This window comes from Nicotiana tabacum, chromosome 9 (genome assembly GCF_000715075.1).
Source record: "Nicotiana tabacum cultivar K326 chromosome 9, ASM71507v2, whole genome shotgun sequence".
NCBI lineage: Eukaryota > Viridiplantae > Streptophyta > Magnoliopsida > Solanales > Solanaceae > Nicotiana > Nicotiana tabacum.
In genome coordinates, this window is record NC_134088.1 from 2,031,397 (window position 1) to 2,049,400 (window position 18,004).

Sequence of the window (18,004 nt, forward strand, 5' to 3'; positions counted from 1 at the left end):
GAATGTTTTACTTAAAAATGCACCTCCAGCTGACGCATCCACATTTGCTTTCAAATTGTCAGCTAGCCCCATGTAGAATCTCTAGCCGAGCATCTAGTATGGAATGCCATGGTGAGGACACTTCACTAACATCCCTTTAAATCTTTCCCAAGTTTCTTGCAAGGACTCAGAGGGTTGCTGCCTATACTGCAATATGTCATCAATTTGTTTTGCAGTCTGGTTAGGCGGATAGAACTTGTTGAGGAACTGCTTGACTAATTCCTCCCAGGTGGTAATAGAGTTGATAGGGAGCGAATTTAGCCAAGTCTGAGCTTTCCCGGTTACCGAGAATGGAAATAGTAACAGCTTGATAGCTTCCAGAGTTGCATTTGGCTGCCTTTGGGTCATACAAATTGACAGAAAATTCTTCAAGTGTTGTTGCGGGTCTTCAATGTGTGACTCGGAGAACAGTCCTTTATTCTGCAGCAGATGCAGTATGTTGTTGGTGATCTGGAATGTCTCCGCTTGAATTGCGGGCACAGCTATGGCAGTGGCCAGATTATCAGTTGTGGGTTGTGCCCAGTCATAAAGTGCAGCTTCGGGCACAAGAGGTGCTACCCTTCTGACATTTAAGTCAGCTGGCTTATTCCTGACGTTTCCGTTGACGTTATCTACGTCACCCATGTCAAATTCGAGTTGGTGTGATTGTTGAGATTGTTGAAGTCTTTTGTTGGCACGGTTCAATGCCCTGAATGTTTTCTCGGGGTCTGAGAGTCCTTCTAGCAGTTCTCCAGTCCTCGAAAAACTTCTAGGCATACACCTGCTTTCCACAAGAGTTCAAACGTTAGAATTTCAATGAAAAGATTGGGTATAGAGAAAACTAACTACACTTAGAATTTTTGTACTTCTCTCAATTGTAATTGATAACACCGTTAATTCCCCGGCAACGGCGCCAAAATTTGATAACGCCAAACTATGCCTTATACAAAGACACACGCGGACGTAGCAAATATAATCTGAGTAATTCTGCCCAAAGTCGAACCATAGAGAATTAACCTATCAATTACTTTTGACTGATTTACTAAATTCACAGAATCAATTTCCCCAAACTTTGTAATTCACAATTGATGATATTTCTAACAACTAAAGTCTGAAAATAATTAACAACTGAAAATTAACTATGCTTGATGTGTAAACAGTTGGAATAAGGTCTAAGGTAATGGTTTCCCTCGTTGGTGATTTCCTTGATTGTACGTTTCTTATAGCGATGCCTTAGTTGTCTCTATCAATCAAGAACTCTCCGGCTATCATAAATCTCTCTCAAGCAATTATGATAATTTACTAGACGCACTCTCTCAAGCTACGCTAACTAGATTCACATTACCGTTCTTTTAGATTGCACTCGAGGTATCGTTATCTCTAATTCAATCTCTAAACCCTCGGTTATGACTCTCGTCTATACTCCGGGAGTGATGTTGTTCAAACAACTACCTAAATATGCACTCTCTCTCAAGAAGATACATAATAAATAGGAACGGATAATTGAGGGACCTTTCAACTAACCACAATCAAAACGTAGATGAACAAATAGAGATTAACAACCAATTCAAACTATATTAATATAACAACCAAGTCATCCCCAACGGGTTTCACCAAAACTTTAGATTAAAGCATTTAGCTACTCATGACAACGTAAGAATAAACTACGAAAATATTCATAATGGAAAATCGCAAAAAAAAAATAGAAGAGAATAAGAACTATGATGTTTTGGGTGATCTCTCACACTTGTTCTTCTTGCCAAAATAATCTCAAAATAAACTCTCTCCTCTCTTGGGCGAGTTTCCTACATCTTATAAGGGTTTTACAAAAGTTTTCCCGAATTGACACTTTGGCCCCTTAACTTTCTGGACTGTGAACCTGCCGCCGCGGCCGCCGCGTCGACCGCGGAGAACACTGACTCCAATCGCGGCGCGGACTGCGGTGAGTATGCTCGGCCTTTTTGTCTCCGCGTTCCTTCTCTTTTTGCTCTTTTGTGTTTGGGTACTTCTTGAGTGGGTGTTTTCTTCACGTTATTGCCTCTAAACACTTCATGTTGCTTCCTCGCATCTTATATTCCCTGCGAAACCAAATAGCATTAATTAAAGCATTTTATTGGCAACTTACATTATAAAACAACAACAAAGCATGGACAATTATGGTGTAAATAACAACTATATAGCCTATTATCACTTCACACGGTGCAAATTCAAGTTAGTCAAAACCTCAATACGAGTAACACTGGATGGAAAACAAAAAGAAATCACTATAGATGCTAAAATAATTCAAAAGGATTGATCTTCTCAAAATTATATTTAAGGTTTACAGTCCTGTTTTTGTTTCGCCCAAAAACGAGCAAGAGATGCATCAGCAACATTAACAAATCAACAATCTATAGTTGATTTGAAGTACCTAAACAACAACAGCAACCAAAAATTCCGTATAATCCCATAAGTGTGGTGAAGGTAGTAAGTACGCAGCCGTACCCTACCTTGTGCAGGCAGAGAGGGATTTGAAATACCTAAAATGGAAAAGAAAACTTTGCGACGTTCTTTTACATTGTAGTGCATTAAACAAACTAAAGATGTTACAAGTAGAACAAAGTTTCATATATCTCCAATGAGTATAGCACGTCGATAACCACTCATGTATGGAAATAATACAGCGTAAAACGGATCCCAAATTTAAATTTGATGGGTTCAACATTTAAGTTCTTATGGCGGAACCCATTACACTTTTGAATCTAATGGTTCAAAAATCAAACTCTTTTGAAATCTTAGTGATTTTTCACAAAAGATCTATATTCTCTGTTGAAAGTGTTGGATTCAGTAGAACCTGTTGATTGTATGCTCCATCCGCCACCGATGCAAAGGGCTGTGAACGTTCTCGGCTCTCATTTCAAAAGATTTGAGCTCCATTCTCTAGATTTATGGCCTCATTTATGTTCTTAGCCAAATCTGCAGCTGTTCCAATATAAGTATGAGGTGTTAAGCTCCATTCTCTAGATTTATGGCCTCATTTATGTTCTTAGCCAAATCTGCAGCTGTTCCAATATAAGTATGAGGTGTTAAGTTCAAGAGAGCTGTCTTCGCATCAGCCGGTATGTCCAATTTTTGTATAAAATCTCTACAAATTTCTTTGGTCACTGTTCTTCCTCGGGTTAACGCCTTCAGTTTCTCATACGGCTCTGGCACACCATACCTTCGCATCACCTAAACACCAAACAAAAACAGAACAAATAAACTCTGTAAATTTCATCAAGTTCTATTAAGCCGGGAACATTGGAGGGGCTCAAGAATAGTGGGCCGGGGCTCGAAGATTTCTTGAAACATATCCTAGCAAACACTATCAGCATTACTACTATAATATGTTTCATCGATCATAAGGGGAAACTCAAGTTTGGAATCTAAAACAATTGCATACACACAGCAGGTTGACTAATACTAACAATGAGTCCAGATAAAGCAAAAGCTGCATACCGTTTGTATTGGTTCAGCAAGAACCTCCCAACATTTATCTAAATCTTCACTCAGAGCAGCTTCATTCACCTAGATTAAAAACCGATAAGTCAGAACAAATTAATAAATTGATAATTCAGCATGAGTGCGTGGACATGTGCAACGCAGTACAGTAAGGGCAGCCCGGTGCACTAAGCTCACGCTATGCGCGGGGTCCGGGGAAGGGCCAGACCACAAGGGTCTATTGTACGCAGTCTTACCCTGCATTTGTGCAAGAGGCTGTTCCACGGCTCGAACCCGTGACCTCCTAGTCACATGGCAGCAACTTTACCAATACAGTAACTTCTCCAAATTATCTGCATCCATATTTTACTCATTGTCATGTGAGAAAATAGGAGATGTACATTTTATAGCAGTTGGCTGTCCAAGCATCTCGAGATATACAGGAGAAAGGATAAGAAAGGAACTTATACGACGTGCAGTTTCAACTTGTACTGCTTACCTGAAGCTTATGAATTCCCTGTAGTGCACTTCTGTAAGCAAGAAGAGAATGTCCTAGTCCTACTCCCATGTTTCTCAGAACAGTTGAATCTGTCAAATCCCGCTACAAAATGACAAAATTTGGATTAGAGAAAAATTACGAACAAGATAGATGGAACTGAAACAATCAGAATAGCAACAGAGCCTACAAACTATCATGCTCTAAATATGTCTTGCCTTCGCTACACTCAAGATAAAGATAAAGACAAATATGACCGGATTAGACATACCTGCCAACGCGAAATAGGTAGTTTAGTGCTCAAATGGGATAGATTTCCATTAGCTACTCCAAGATTGCCTTCACTATTTTCAAAGTCGATTGGATTTACTTTGTGAGGCATCGTCGAGGACCCAATTTCACCAGCTTTAGTTGTCTATGGAGCATAAAAGAATTATGAACTCCATTATCCGGCAAAAGAATAATAATAGAAGATATCCAAAATGTTGGACACTCACCTGCTTAAAGTAACCCAGAGAAATATACCCCCAAACGTCTCTATCAAAATCAACCAAAATGTTGTTAAACTGGACAATCGAGTGAAAAAGCTTGGCCATATAGTCATGAGTTTCGATCTGCATTACAAGGAAATCGAGTCAGAAGTTGAAGAACAGGTTCTAATTCGGTAATGCAAAATTATGCACTCATTCAGAAGGAATACAGAACTCTAATATATAGTTCCTCCATTCCATTATGTACGAACACAAAGTTTCCTTTATTGTCCATTTCCAAAAGATCAATGCATTTCTATATTTGGAAACTCTTTGATTTTAACATTCTCATTTTGCCTAAATGACATGGTTTTATTGTGCCATGTCGAAGACCACAAGATTTGTGGGTTATTTTAGTATGTTATATATATTTGGTTTAAGTCTTAAAAGTCTTTCTTTCTTAGTCTCTGTACCTAGTCAAATACTATCATATAAACTAAATCGGATGGAGTGCCTCAAAAACAGCTATAAACCTCCCTCTAACTAATGAACAAAGCTCAACTATGAAATGAATTATGCAGCATCCAACAGAAACAATTAAAGAAATGGCACAGTAAAACTAATGTAGTGCTGAAGAAACGAAAGGAACTTATCTGTAGAACAAACCTGAGGAACATATGGATTGAATTTTAATCCAAGTGACATTACAAACTCCTCGGCAATTTGTGGCCAGTTTACTTCAGGATATGCAGCTACATGCGCATTGTAATTTCCTACAGCACCAGCAAATTTCCCGAGCATCTCAATTTGAGAAATTTCCCTTCTTTCCCTGCTTAATCGATAAGCAAAAATTGCCATTTCCTTTCCAAGGGTTGTTGGTGAAGCTGGCTACAAGTTGCAAAAGAATGAGCAATGCTTTGAAAAGAAGTGTTCAAAAATTATTAAGAAGCAAACTACATTTTGCAGTCACTAAGCATATATATGAATGACCAAGGCCGGAGCTAGAAGCCCTTCTACGGGTTCGGCCGGACCCGGTAGCTTTTGTTCAAGTAGTGCATTTGTGTTAAGAAGTTTCATCAAAATATGTACAAATATTAAATTTAGAACCCAATTATTAGCACTTGAAGTCATCATTCTAAAATCCAAAACCTATAAAATTGAAATCCTGGCTACGCCTCTGTAGATGACCACCATTTTCTCAGAGGTTAAGCTTCTCGTATCAAAACCTATTCAAAGTACACCTAACTAGAGTATGTATGGGGGAAAAAATTATACCTGCCCGTGGGTGCGAGAAAGCATGGGAACAGAAGAATATTTTGTGGCCATGTCACAGATCGCTCTAGTCAATTCATCCATGACTGGCAAAATGACCGTGTTCAAAGCTCCTTTTAGCATCAATGCATGGGCAAGATTGTTGATGTCCTCAGATGTACAAGCAAAGTGAAAAAACTCGAGCACCTACCACAGAAACAAGATAAATTCAGAGTTAGTTACATCACATAAAGATTTTGGGTCGATAGTTTTCACATAAATCTCTTTAACTCTAATTTCCTACTTAGAAAGAAGATGAACGTGTAAAATATGCCAGAGATTTATCCATACCTTAACTATCTCTGGATGTGATTGACATCTTTGTTTCAAGAAGTATTCAACTGCTTTCACATCATGGTTCGTGACTCTCTCAATCTTCTTAACTTCCAAGGCGTCATTCATACTAAATTCATCGATCAAGTTTTGCAAAAATGTCTGAGCTCCTTCAGAGAAGTTTGGAACTTCAGAGATTTCATGTATTTGAGACATTTTTAACAACCATTTAATCTGACAAAACAGAGACATCAACAGATTAGTAGAACTTTGTATCTTTTTGAAAAATTCCAAACGCAAATGATCTTGAAATTAGACTTTAGTGACAGATGGTCAAGGGGGAAAAAGTAACAACCTCAACCAAAACGCGTAAACGAATTAAGCCAAACTCGCTCATAAAAGGAGCCAATTCTTTGACTTTACCCCAATAACGTCCATCCAATGGGCATAGAGCTGATAAACTTGAGAGTTCTAGATCTTGAGAATGATCAGAAGACATCCCTTTGACCTGAGAAGTTAAAAGGATATGATGTCAATAAATCATATAACAACAACCCCTGCAAGAAAAGAAAAGATCCATCGCTCCAGAAAACAATAATAAGAAAATGAGTTGAGTACTGATGCACCGTACACCAAATATGAACTTGTCAAAAGGCACTCATACAGCAGTCACGCACATACAAAGAGCAACCTTATGCCTTAGGTACCGTAATGAGTGTGCTTAACATTGCAGCATACTCGAGCAGGTGATACTACTCTTACATTATCAATTACCCGAGGTGTAGCCTAACTGCCAGTGAAGTGGGATGAAAACTATGAAAGGCCACAATTCAAATCCCAACAGAGAAAAAGAACTTTAGATGATTTCTTCCTCTCTGGCCACGCTTTGGTGGGCAAAGCTACTCGATACCTGTGTTGGTAAGAGTTAAGAGGTACCCAATGAAATAGTTGAGGTACACACAAACAGGCATGAACATCACCATTATAAAAAGAATTACCATAGAGCACATGCTACAAGATAGCCAAACAAAGTCTGTTGATATAAGTATCTACAAATATGCAATTCCCTTATAGACACCAAATTGACTAGTCTCTTCCATAAACTGCAGAAAGTTTAAGAGACATAGGTTTCCTAGAAGCACATGAAGAAAAACACAACAATGGTCAATGAACTGTGGGGATGCAAGAACACTAAGTGATTTCTTACCATCTGTCCAAGCTTTGGCGGACACACTTACCCAGTATCCGCGCCTGGTAAGAGGTAGCGGGTCGCCAGGTACCCGTAGAATGAGGTGCGAGCAAGCTAGCTTGGACACCAGGACACTCAGCCCAAGGAGGAAAAAAAAAAGGCCAAGCAAACATCCATAGAAAACTAATTTTCACCAAATCGAAATAACTATTTTACCCCACCAGTGCCTGAACTTAACAATTTGCTAAAAGCAGAAACGTACCCGTATACCAATATACCCATTGACATCGTAACTAACAAATATATACATGGGCATGGTTTTTTCGTCCAGATTCTTCAGTAAAAGCTTGCTAAACATAGAATCCAGCACAAAAACTAAAAGCATAAAAAGAATATTTTTTTGAAGAAAAAAAAATAGAAATGTCAAGTAGAGTAAATAGCATTGAAATTTCATCTAAAAAACAAGGAACCCAAAAAAAAAAAAAAAAAAAAAAACCTTTTCTTGAGTTTTCAAGGAGCTAACGATGGACCCTTTAGCAATTGCTCTGCAAGAACAGTTTTTTATAGTTGGGAAAGAAAAGTTAAAGGGATTGAGCAAAGAATTTGGAAGTAAATTGGATTTTTGGGTAATGGGGACTGATAAAAACATTGTTTGATTGATATTTGAAGAATTGAAACAAGTTCTTAGTTCCATTTTTTTGTTAAAGCTATAACTCCATAGCTGGAGTTAGGGGTGTTAATGGTTCGTTTGAGATCCCTTTTGTGGATTTTTCAAATATTAGAACCAAACCAAACCAATTAAGTCGGTTTTTTATCGATTCGGTTTATGTCGATTTTTCGATTTTTTCGGTTATTTGTCGGTTTTTTCTTAAATATAAGACATACATTACCAAACACACATTTTCAACGTAACACTATCAAATCAATTGCCTTTTGAGAAATCTATTATTTACCAAGATATATTGATGATAATTGAATTTAAGAACTCAATTAAAAATATATTATTTTTAACATGAATAGATTCTTACACTTAACAAAAAAAAACTACCAATCAAACTAGAATGTAAAGGTAAAGAACTGTTCTAAAAGTGCAAACGATTAACATTTACTATAAAATTTTTGAAATTTTGTATAAAAGTATACATATATATATAAGTGTAATAATAAATTTAAAATAGTTACTCCTATATTCGGTTTGGTTCGATTTTTTTTTTGATTAAAACCAAAACCAAACCAAACCAAATTTGATCGGTTTTTAAATTTCAAAACCAAAACCAAACCAAACCAAACCAAAAAATATCGGTTTTTTGGTCGGTTTGATTCGGTTTTTCGGATTTTTATGAACACCCCTAGCTGGAGTGGTCGGAATATGGCAAAATAGAGGAGTGGCGTCAAAGGTATAGGGTTTTAGCACTATGGTAGCGTGGTCTTAAACCACCAGTGAGAAAATGTCAAAACTAGTCCCTTATATTTAGGGGTTGATTTAAATAGTTCTTCAAAAATGTACCTTAACCAATTTTAGTCCTCTATGTTTTATCAAATATGTATTTTTAACAAATTTAAAGGACCAAAAATACTCAAAAAATTATTTTAAACTTACCCGCAAACAAAGAGACTATTTTGTCATCTTCTTTAAAATACGTGAGGTGAAAAAGAAAATCTTATTGCAAACAACCATTAACAGCTTGTTTGGATGGTTGTTACCAGCTGTATCGTATCGTATTATTACTTTAAATACAATGTTTGTTTTGATTGTTACTTAAATTTTAATGTATCGTATCATTAAATTCGTCGTTACATAACAATAAAATGTGTCACTTTATGTTACGACATTTGGTGTGGTCACGTCATTTTTTTGTGTTTTTCTCTCAATCTCACCCTTCATTATTATTAAATAATTTTATTTTATCATTTACCCTACCTTTTTATATATTATCTCATAATTTGTCTTTATAATATTGCAAGTTTATTCATCATATTACTGGTGCATGATTTCTAGCGATGTCAAAAAATATTTTGTGGAGCTAAGGGAGTTTGAACCAAAGACCTTTTACATCAAACTTGAAGATATCAACCGCTAGACTATTGAGCTATTTCGATACAAGTGGTGTTACTTTTAATGGTTTTATCTTATATATATGTATGTATGTAGTAAAGAATTTCGACGAAGCGATGTCCCGTGACACCGCTTGGGTCCATGTAAATCCGTCCATGGCACTCCATAATAGAAAGTTTATTATTTATTACTTTCATAAGGGAACCAAAAACTTTTAACTAACATCTTGTTTGGATTGTTGTTACATGTTGTTTCATGATATATCGTATTGTATTGTATTATATTGTACCGTATCAGCATTTGTCACACACTAACAATATGAAGAATAAACTTACAATATTATTTAAAAAATAGGATACAGAGTAGAATTATTATTATTAAAAAAAGTAGGATAAAATGTGATTATTTAATAACAAGGAAGAGGCAAGATAAGAGAAAAAAGTAAGGTAACAACGTCGTCATACCAAATTCATTATTATATTAAGTGACACTTTTAACGATATGTATAATAAAATTTAAATAACAATCAAAATAAAAATTATATTTAAAGTAACATTACAATACTACGGGTAACAACCATCCAAACAAGCTGTAAGGGGAGTAATGTCTTTCATTCACCATATCTCTAGAGGTGAGAGAAGAAAAGTTGTAGTAGCATTTAAGTTAGGAGGGTTTTGACATTTAAAACAACGTTTGAGGTGATCTTTAATTAGTTTAAAATAAGTATTGTAATCAATCAATAAAAGTTATATTTCAAATAACTTGATTTAAGATAATTTTTTGGAGAGTAAAAAACTGATGGGTGAATTCCAATTTTATCAAAACTAGATAAGCCTAAAACCAATATTTCTAAACTATAGGGACCTAAATGATCATCAACAAACTATATAACTAAGAAACAGCTGATAAAATAAAGTCGTACTACCCTTCAAACTACAACAGCTTCTAATATATCCATAAATATAATCCAAGATACAAGGTATAGAAAAAGAAAAGGAGTGTGTGTCTGTGTGAGGATAATAATGTTGATAACAGTCAGAGAAGTTGCTACTACTTCTTCTTCTTCTCTGCTCTTCAATTCTCTCATTTCTACTAATAATAATAATTCCAAGCAGCTACACTCTCTAAAGGTAAATAGGTTCACTCCAATTTGTAAAGTTAGCAGCCTCAGTTTCAATAGAAAATCCACTAATACCTCTCCCCCAACATGGAATCTTGGCCTTCTTCACTCCACAAATAGGTACAAATTCTTGAAATTAAAATATACCCTTTTGTTCTTTTTGCTTTTATATGCTTTGAATTTTACTCAATTTTGATAAATATTTCAATTTGATATATGGTTTGAAGATAAAGATTGGAACTTTCTCACTGGTTGCTGTAATGGGTCTTGTTTAGAACTTCTAATTTATTCGTAAAATATGTTGTCAAGATAAAGACTTGAACTTTCTCACTGTTTGTTGTAATGTGGTACGTGTGATGGTTGAAGGCAGCAGGTATACCATGTAATTAATTAGTTACGTGCAAGCTGGCCCGGACATCACGGTTATAGGAAACAACTATTGATTGTTTACTTACTTTATCTGGGGTTATAGTACTTAATTTCATTTAATTCATTTGTTTTTCGAAAAAAGTCCTGAACTTTCTGATTGTTTCTTGTGATAATTCCTGTTTAGAGCTTCTAATTTCATGGAATTTAAGACTTCCGTGTTGCTTTTTGTTTTTTCTAGGATTGTATTATTTAATTCATGTTGAGTTTGAAATACTGTCTTGAATTAGTTTTCCCTGAAAATAATTCCCAAATCTTGATGTTGGTTTGTTTTAGACAAATTGTACAATGGTGCTATTGCTAGGATGGAACTTGTAAGCCTGTTTATTTGCAGTAGAATAATGTGATTAAATAGTTTCTTTTATTTTACAATGGACGAAGTTCGCCTAATTCCTGACTTACTAAGTGCATTACATGCTTTCATTAATTTAATTATTTTTGCAACAATTTCCATAATCTTTAGTGTTTTCTTCTTTCTGACTGTTATCCTCTTTCTCCAGCTGTGATAGTTCAGTATTTGATCCGTTGGGTATCAATTCAGGTAAATCGTCATGGGATGATTTGGTGAGCTTTTTCTTTGAGACATTTGAAAGCTCCTCAAATACTAGGAAAGACAAAACTTCATCAGCTCGAGGGTTCGCAGGTAGGCTATCTATTTACGATATTGAGTTTTTATGTTGTTGATTACACTCGCATATCTTAGCCTTTGGTTAGGGTTTCTTGTCACTGACAGCTGCCATTGAAGATACTAGCATTGATTTTGGTGACTTCTTCAAAGGCCCACTACCAGGAAAATTTTTAAAGCTATTGGGCTTTTTGGCTTTGTCACGACTCGGAATCTATATACCGCTTGGTGGAGTAAATCGGGAGGCCTTTGTTGGCAATTTAGATGAGAATAGTATATTAAGCACTTTGGATTCCTTTTCTGGTGGAGGCATAGGTCGCCTTGGAATATGTTCGCTAGGTATTGTTCCCTTCATCAATGCACAAATTGTGTTTCAACTTCTTGCTCAAATCTACCCCAAGTTGCAAGACCTTCAGAAAAAAGAAGGTGAAGCTGGAAGAAAGAAAGTGCTTCAGTACACTCGCTATGCTTCCGTTGGATTTGCCGTAGTACAGGTAATATTGTTTTTCCTAGAAAAACTGATATTCTCCCTCAGTGTCGGATGCAACGCATCGGTACCGAATTTCATTTGAACACAGTACTTTGGACGCGAAGCATAAATTTATGTCTAAAAGTTCACTAAAATTGCAAGAAATAGTAGATATGAACCCATAGAGCTTAAATCCTGGATTCGCCTCTGCTTTCCATGTTCCATTTTATGTGACACTCTTTCCTTTTTAGCTTGTGACAAAAAGGATGACACTTATTTATATTTGAAAAGAAATTAACTTTAAAGTTTTATTTTACCCTTAATGACAATCTTTTATAGCCAATGAAATATCATGGCATGTTTAAGTCCACAAGTTATAAAAGTCGTACTTTCTTTCTTAAATTATGTACTTAGTCAAACACCGCCACATTAGATGAAACCTAGGAGTATTAATTGAATGAAGAAGCATTCTCTATATGAGATATTTCGTGCACAATTGAGTATTAGTAGTTTGCTTCAGTTTGATTCTCACTTGTACATTGTAATTGAGGAATTGTAGTTCATGCATAAATACAGAGTCAATTTGGCAAATTACGCTTATCTTTGATTTCTGCGGCAGGCAATTGGCCAAGTATTATTCCTTCGTCCTTATGTCAATGACTTCAGTACCCAGTGGGCAATTTCTTCTATTGTTCTCTTGAGTCTCGGCTCCGTATTTACGACATATATTGGGGAGCGAATCACTGATTGAAAACTTGGAAACGGTACATCCCTTTTGATCTTTACAAATATCATATCCTACTTGCCAGCATCCTTTGGTAGGACAGTTGCACAGGCATATCAAGATGGCAATTATGTTGGGCTCGTTGGCATCCTAGTCTCGTTCTTCTTGCTAGTCCTTAGCATTGTATATGTACAGGTATGTTCCTATGTCTAGGTTACTTAGCATTTAATTTCTTGTCATGCCGTTGAGGGAAAAATTGCTAACAGTGTTCTCAACCAAGGTTTTCAGGAAGCAGAGAGGAAAATTCCGCTAAATTATGCGTCAAGGTATAGTGGCAGAACAGGAGGAAGACTTCAAAAATCTGCATACTTACCATTTAAAGTTAGTATCCTTCTTTCTCTTGTTTCATTAGTTTGTTTTGAAGGCTTGTGCTGCTAAATAAGAGTGGGCCATCAACTCTTCTTTGGATGAGAAGAGTGAGGGTTGAAATCTGTTTCCCTGTGGAAGAAATTACTTAGCTATTGATTTTAAATTTCCTGCTGTTTCATGAGTGGTTAGTCATGCGATAAGTAGTGTTGAGTCTCCCACATCGGCTAAGGGATGGGGGACTTGGCCGCTTTATATGGCTTAAGCAATCTTCACCTCATAAACTAGCTTTTTCGGTTGAGTTAGGCCTAAGGTTCATTTCTTTATCAATCAGAGCAGGCAAAGGTCTTGGGTCCGAGTCTCACTGCCATCTATTACAAAAAAAAATGCAGCCAATGAAAAAAAATTAATGAAGCCTGCACGTGAGGGGCACGTTGAAGAGACTAAGTAAATAAAAGTGTGCTTTCTCTAACACCTTAAGCTTTTAGATAAGATGGTCACACAATTCAATATGGTATTGGTATTAGAGCCGGACTCATCCCAATTCTTTGTTTCACTGATGTTGGCCCCCATATTATATTGGTCACGCTCCAGTTGGCAAAATTAGGTGTGCGAAGGGGTGTTGAGTTTCCACATCGGCTTAGGGACAAGGGGACCCATTATTTCACATTAATCCTATATTTGTGATGGAAGCGTGCTGTGAAGTTCTTTTGCAATTAGTAAATTATGATCCTTCTTAGATACAACTTACGATTATAGTTACAATGAGCAGGTGAACAGTACAGGAGTAATGCCGATTATTTTCTCTACATCATCACTAGCCCTTCCTGGCACTCTGGCACGTTTCACTGGTGTCGGTTTCCTGAGGAAGGCTGCAGCAGGTTTAAACCCTGGAGGTAAGTAAAAGATAGTGCAGTTTCCTCACTTCACGTGCACTTTCACTGAATAAAGCTTGTGCCTTAAACTCGACTGCCTTTGAACTTATAGTGCATATTCAATTCATGTCCTGATGTACTAAAGTTTTGAAACAAATTGACGACTATCCTTAAACGAAGAGGTTTAATCTTGTAAAACCTGCAATACTTTTGAGTTAGTGGTACGTAGAAGATAGAGCAAATAGAGGCCGGAAAGTGACTTGCCTAAGATGGAATAGGTAGAGTATGCTTTTTAAAACCTTGCACAACGTAGGAATATTTAATTTTACGTGGGTTTATATTCCAACTCTTCTCTCCAAAGAGATTGTGGTGACCGTCATTTTGGATCGCAAGGTAAAAGATAAAAAAATGGTGGTTGTGTTTTCAGCATAAAAGATTGCTGACAGTGCATTTCTTTCTCTTTGTGCATGTGTGGACTTATTTTCACTTTATAATATTTTGACTTTTGAGGGCTTTTGACTAAATAGATATTCCTTTGTAGGTTCTTACTATCTCCCACAAACGTTTTATTGATTGCCTTCTTCAATTACTATTATACATTCCTGCAATTGGACCCCGATGATGTCAACGAACAATTGAAGCGACAAGGTGCATCAATCCCACTTGTTCGACCGGGTAAAAGCACAGTGGCATTCATCAAGACGGTATTATTGCCTTCTTTGGTTTCATTGATAATCACATTCTCTTTCTGCTTAATTTCACAAAAATCCCCCAAAAAAAACATATTCTCGTTCTGCTTAATGCCTATCTTGACTCTTGAATATAGCTCTTCGCCCATCATTTCATAACAGGGATAAATAAGTGACCTGGTACATGTAATGTGAAATTGTCCCTGCAACTTTTATATTACTCAGTTGTTATTGTACTAAGAAACTACAGACCTCTCTATTATTAGCCTTGCAGGACGTAGGCTCCTATTAGCCGAGGGTCTACCAGAAACAGCCTCTCTGCCCCCAGGGTAGGGGTCTGCGTACACACTGCCCTTCCCAGACCTCACTTGTGGGAAATCACTGGCTATGTTGTTTTTGTTTGCAGGATGTAGGCTCTTTCTTATAGTGACATTAGGCATGTTCAGTGTTTTAGTGGAGATATCAGAAAACCGTAAATTTATTTATATGTTTATATAAGATATACTTCATCCGTCCCATTTTATATGAATAGGTTTGGAGAGCAAGGGTCAAAGCACCTAATTTTCGGTGGGAATTCGGACATACATTTTTCAAAGTTTTGAAGTAAATATACGTATTTGCAAAACTACACAAAAGTACTAGAAATTGCAATAGTTAATAATTCACGATAGTTACAAAGATCTCTGGAAAATTCACAGCGATCAGCGAAGATAAGGAAAAACAATAAGAAAGAAAGAAAAAGCTCCAGGGAAAATTGAAGACCCATATGTTAACACATGTTGAAGTGGTATGACGTGGTAAATGAGTATTGTTATTTCACATAACTCTTTCGCCGTATAGTGAGACTTGGTGAAAGTTGAATGCGCCCATAAGGGGATATACATGAGTGCACGCGAGTTTATGCAACATGAGAGACCCTATCTCCTCAAGCCTGATATACTTCTGGGCTCAAATCATAAAATTTTGATACAAAAGGTTTGCGTGTCCCATTAATACCATAGATTTATTACTGCTTCTATGGAAAAATAATGATATATGAAATGAACGACAAAATCATAAACTTCTGTACTCTTTTGATCTGAAAATGAGCAAAACTTATTCTTTTTTGGGGGGAAGAGAATGAATTGACCGCTCAATATCATTACTTCAGTAAGGTGTATTGGAAAATCTATGGACTCAGTATAACGAAGTTACAAATATTTCAAATTAAGACCTCAGTCTACCGAAGGAATCGATTTAGCTATTTATCTGACTTAGAAACTATCTTATTTCCTCCAGAGAATCCCTGCCATTTTGATGTCAAAAGTACGTAAACAGTCACTTTATCAGGAAACATCAACAACCTGTATAAATTCCCTTAGTGACTGTATTGGGAAAGGTCAATAGCCTGTATAACTTCTCCTTGTTGCATCAGTAATACTTGTATGCAGATTTTTAATACTACAACCGCATGAGGTTCTATTGGAACAACCTCTCTACCTCACACAACGTAGGGGTAAGGTTTGTGTAGATACCACCCTCCCAAGACCTCACTTGTGGGATCACACTGGGTATGTTGTTTTAGTTGAATCGCATAATGGCAGATAAGGTATATCATCCACCTCTTCGTTAGTCACCTCCCACACTTATCCAGGTTAATTTGGAGATACAACTCAAATACCTTGTCTGAGGTTCACATATATTACCTTTAATAGTTAGATTAGCAACCCTATCTCCGTCTCTTGATTGGAGTCCGCCCATCCTGTTTCAGCAAGATGTATTTGACGAGATGATTTGGATTTACGGGTTCTTTTTTGGTTTAAACCATCCTTTGTTTGAAACCACTAATCCGATTAATCTGAATGTGTGCCGCATAACGCCCATTGAATGGGGAAGCGCTCTCTACCCGGAGTTTCTCCATTCTCAAAGCTCGAAGCAGAGATCTTTGGTTAAGGTGGAGGGATACTATCCATCCCACCAATCTCTTTGGTAGTGAGATTTCACTTACTTCTCCCTTTCTTTTCTAGTAAAGGATAGCGTCCCTTTTCCTGTACGTAATCCTCTAGAATAGGTAAGTAATTGATGTGCATATATACCATATGAATGGCTGCACCTGTTAATCTTATTAAAGGTTTAAAGAGGAAAGTGTTTTGTCATTTGATTTATGCCTTGAAATGGGGATCTATTTACAGGTGCTCAGTCGGATATCAGTTCTTGGTTCTGCATTCTTGGCGGTTCTTGCTGCTGGCCCTGCTGTGATTGAACAAGCAACACACCTCACTGCTTTCCGGGGCTTTGCAGGGACGTCAGTGCTCATTCTCGTTGGTTGTGCTACAGACACTGCAAGGAAAGTGCAAGCAGAGATTATATCTCAAAAGTACAAGAACATAGAGTTTTACGACATTGATAATAAATATTGATTCGCGGCATCTGGTTAAAGCTGGAGAAATAAGCTTGTAATACATAAAGAAAACATAAAAGCCGGAATACAAACTAGTTCATTATGTTTGATTCGGACGCGAGAGCATCTACTTTTGGTTCACCTGCCTCCTACTTTTCTTAATCAATGTATTCTAGTAGTCTCTGTATTAACAACTTAGATGTACATGTTTCTTAGATCTGTGTAAAATGCAGGCACAAAACTGCCATCTTTTTTGTGTTTTACTTTTTGTTTTAGTTAATTTCCCTTTTCAAATTATCTCACTTGAAAGTTCAGCTTTGATTCTTTCACCAAGTTTCTCTTTTATTTGTAATAATAAAGTTACCTGGATTATACATGGGAGCTCATCATTTTTCTGAAAAATAAATTGAGGGAAATTGTGAAACCTAAGGGCTCGTTTGGTATGAGGGATAAAGGATAATTAACTCCGGGATTAAATTTGTGATGAGTTTATCCCATGTTTGGTTGGGATAAAATCGTGGTATAGCTAATTCCAGGATTGTAATGTTATTTTTATCCCTATGAGAGGGTGATATAACAATCCCGGGATAATCCTGAGATAACTTGTTTCTCAACCAAATGACCCCTTAGTCTCAAAAAAGTTTATATTGGAGTATGTGACAACTGATAAATGATTTGTTAAGTTCAGGTGCACATTTTTTCTCTAAACCTTTCAAGAAAATAAGTAGTTGCTTATGCATCTGAGATGAGCAGTGTAAAGAGATAGTAAAGGAATTGTGATTCACGCCTTTCGGTATTTGAAATTTATTGTTCCATCTAATTCAAATTCGCGCTGCATAAGCTGACTTAAGATAGAGCCTTGTGGTCCGACCTTTTTCTGGATTCTGCGCATAGCGGGAATTTAGTGCACCGAGCTGCCCTAATAAGCTGACTTAAGAGGAAAGCAAATTGATTACTAAGGGATAGGGAATAGTAAAGTGACTAAGTAAGCTTGTTGATTGGTATAAGGTTTAGTCAGGGGCAAACTTAGGATTCTTAGAGGATGGGTTCACCACTAG

At 36.7% G+C, this 18,004-nt stretch overlaps 1 protein-coding gene and 1 pseudogene across 4 annotated transcripts; one reads left to right on the forward strand and one right to left on the reverse strand.

Moving 5' to 3' along the window:
- Window positions 1–1,573: 1,573 nt before the first annotated feature.
- LOC107797212 (adenylosuccinate lyase-like) lies at window positions 1,574–7,969 on the reverse strand. 4 transcript variants are annotated; one of them, XR_012694683.1, is made up of 12 exons: window positions 7,713–7,968; window positions 6,383–6,535; window positions 6,046–6,261; window positions 5,719–5,901; window positions 5,110–5,331; window positions 4,471–4,587; window positions 4,245–4,388; window positions 3,977–4,078; window positions 3,735–3,830; window positions 3,496–3,564; window positions 2,852–3,228; window positions 1,574–2,096 (listed from the first exon to the last, which is right to left on the reverse strand). XR_012694683.1 is itself a non-coding variant. In NM_001325629.1 (11 exons), the coding sequence occupies exons 1-10, from the start codon at window positions 7,908–7,910 to the stop codon at window positions 3,004–3,006; spliced, it is 1,629 nt and encodes a 542-aa protein (NP_001312558.1). In that variant the 5' UTR covers window positions 7,911–7,946; the 3' UTR covers window positions 1,584–2,096; window positions 2,852–3,003. The 4 variants fall into 4 exon arrangements, 2 of the variants coding, with proteins under 2 accessions (NP_001312558.1, XP_075077001.1); XR_012694682.1 differs by lacking the exons at window positions 3,735–3,830; window positions 7,713–7,968 and adding an exon at window positions 7,235–7,349; NM_001325629.1 differs by lacking the exon at window positions 3,735–3,830 and having other exon boundaries at window positions 1,584–2,096; window positions 7,713–7,946.
- Window positions 7,970–10,214: 2,245 nt separating this feature from the next.
- LOC107797210 (preprotein translocase subunit SECY, chloroplastic-like) lies at window positions 10,215–17,240 on the forward strand (annotated as a pseudogene).
- The last annotated feature ends 764 nt before the right edge of the window (window positions 17,241–18,004 follow it).

Excerpts from the sequence above, each read along its gene's own strand:
- LOC107797212 (NM_001325629.1), bottom strand. The coding sequence starts at position 7,910 with ATGGAACTAAGAACTTGTTTCAATTCTTCAAATATCAATCAAACAATG. Across the intron at positions 5,332-5,718 it reads TTTCTCGCACCCACGGGCAG|CCAGCTTCACCAACAACCCT; the intron begins GTATAATTTTTT and ends TGCAACTTGTAG. Across the intron at positions 4,588-5,109 it reads TCAATCCATATGTTCCTCAG|ATCGAAACTCATGACTATAT; the intron begins GTTTGTTCTACA and ends CTTGTAATGCAG.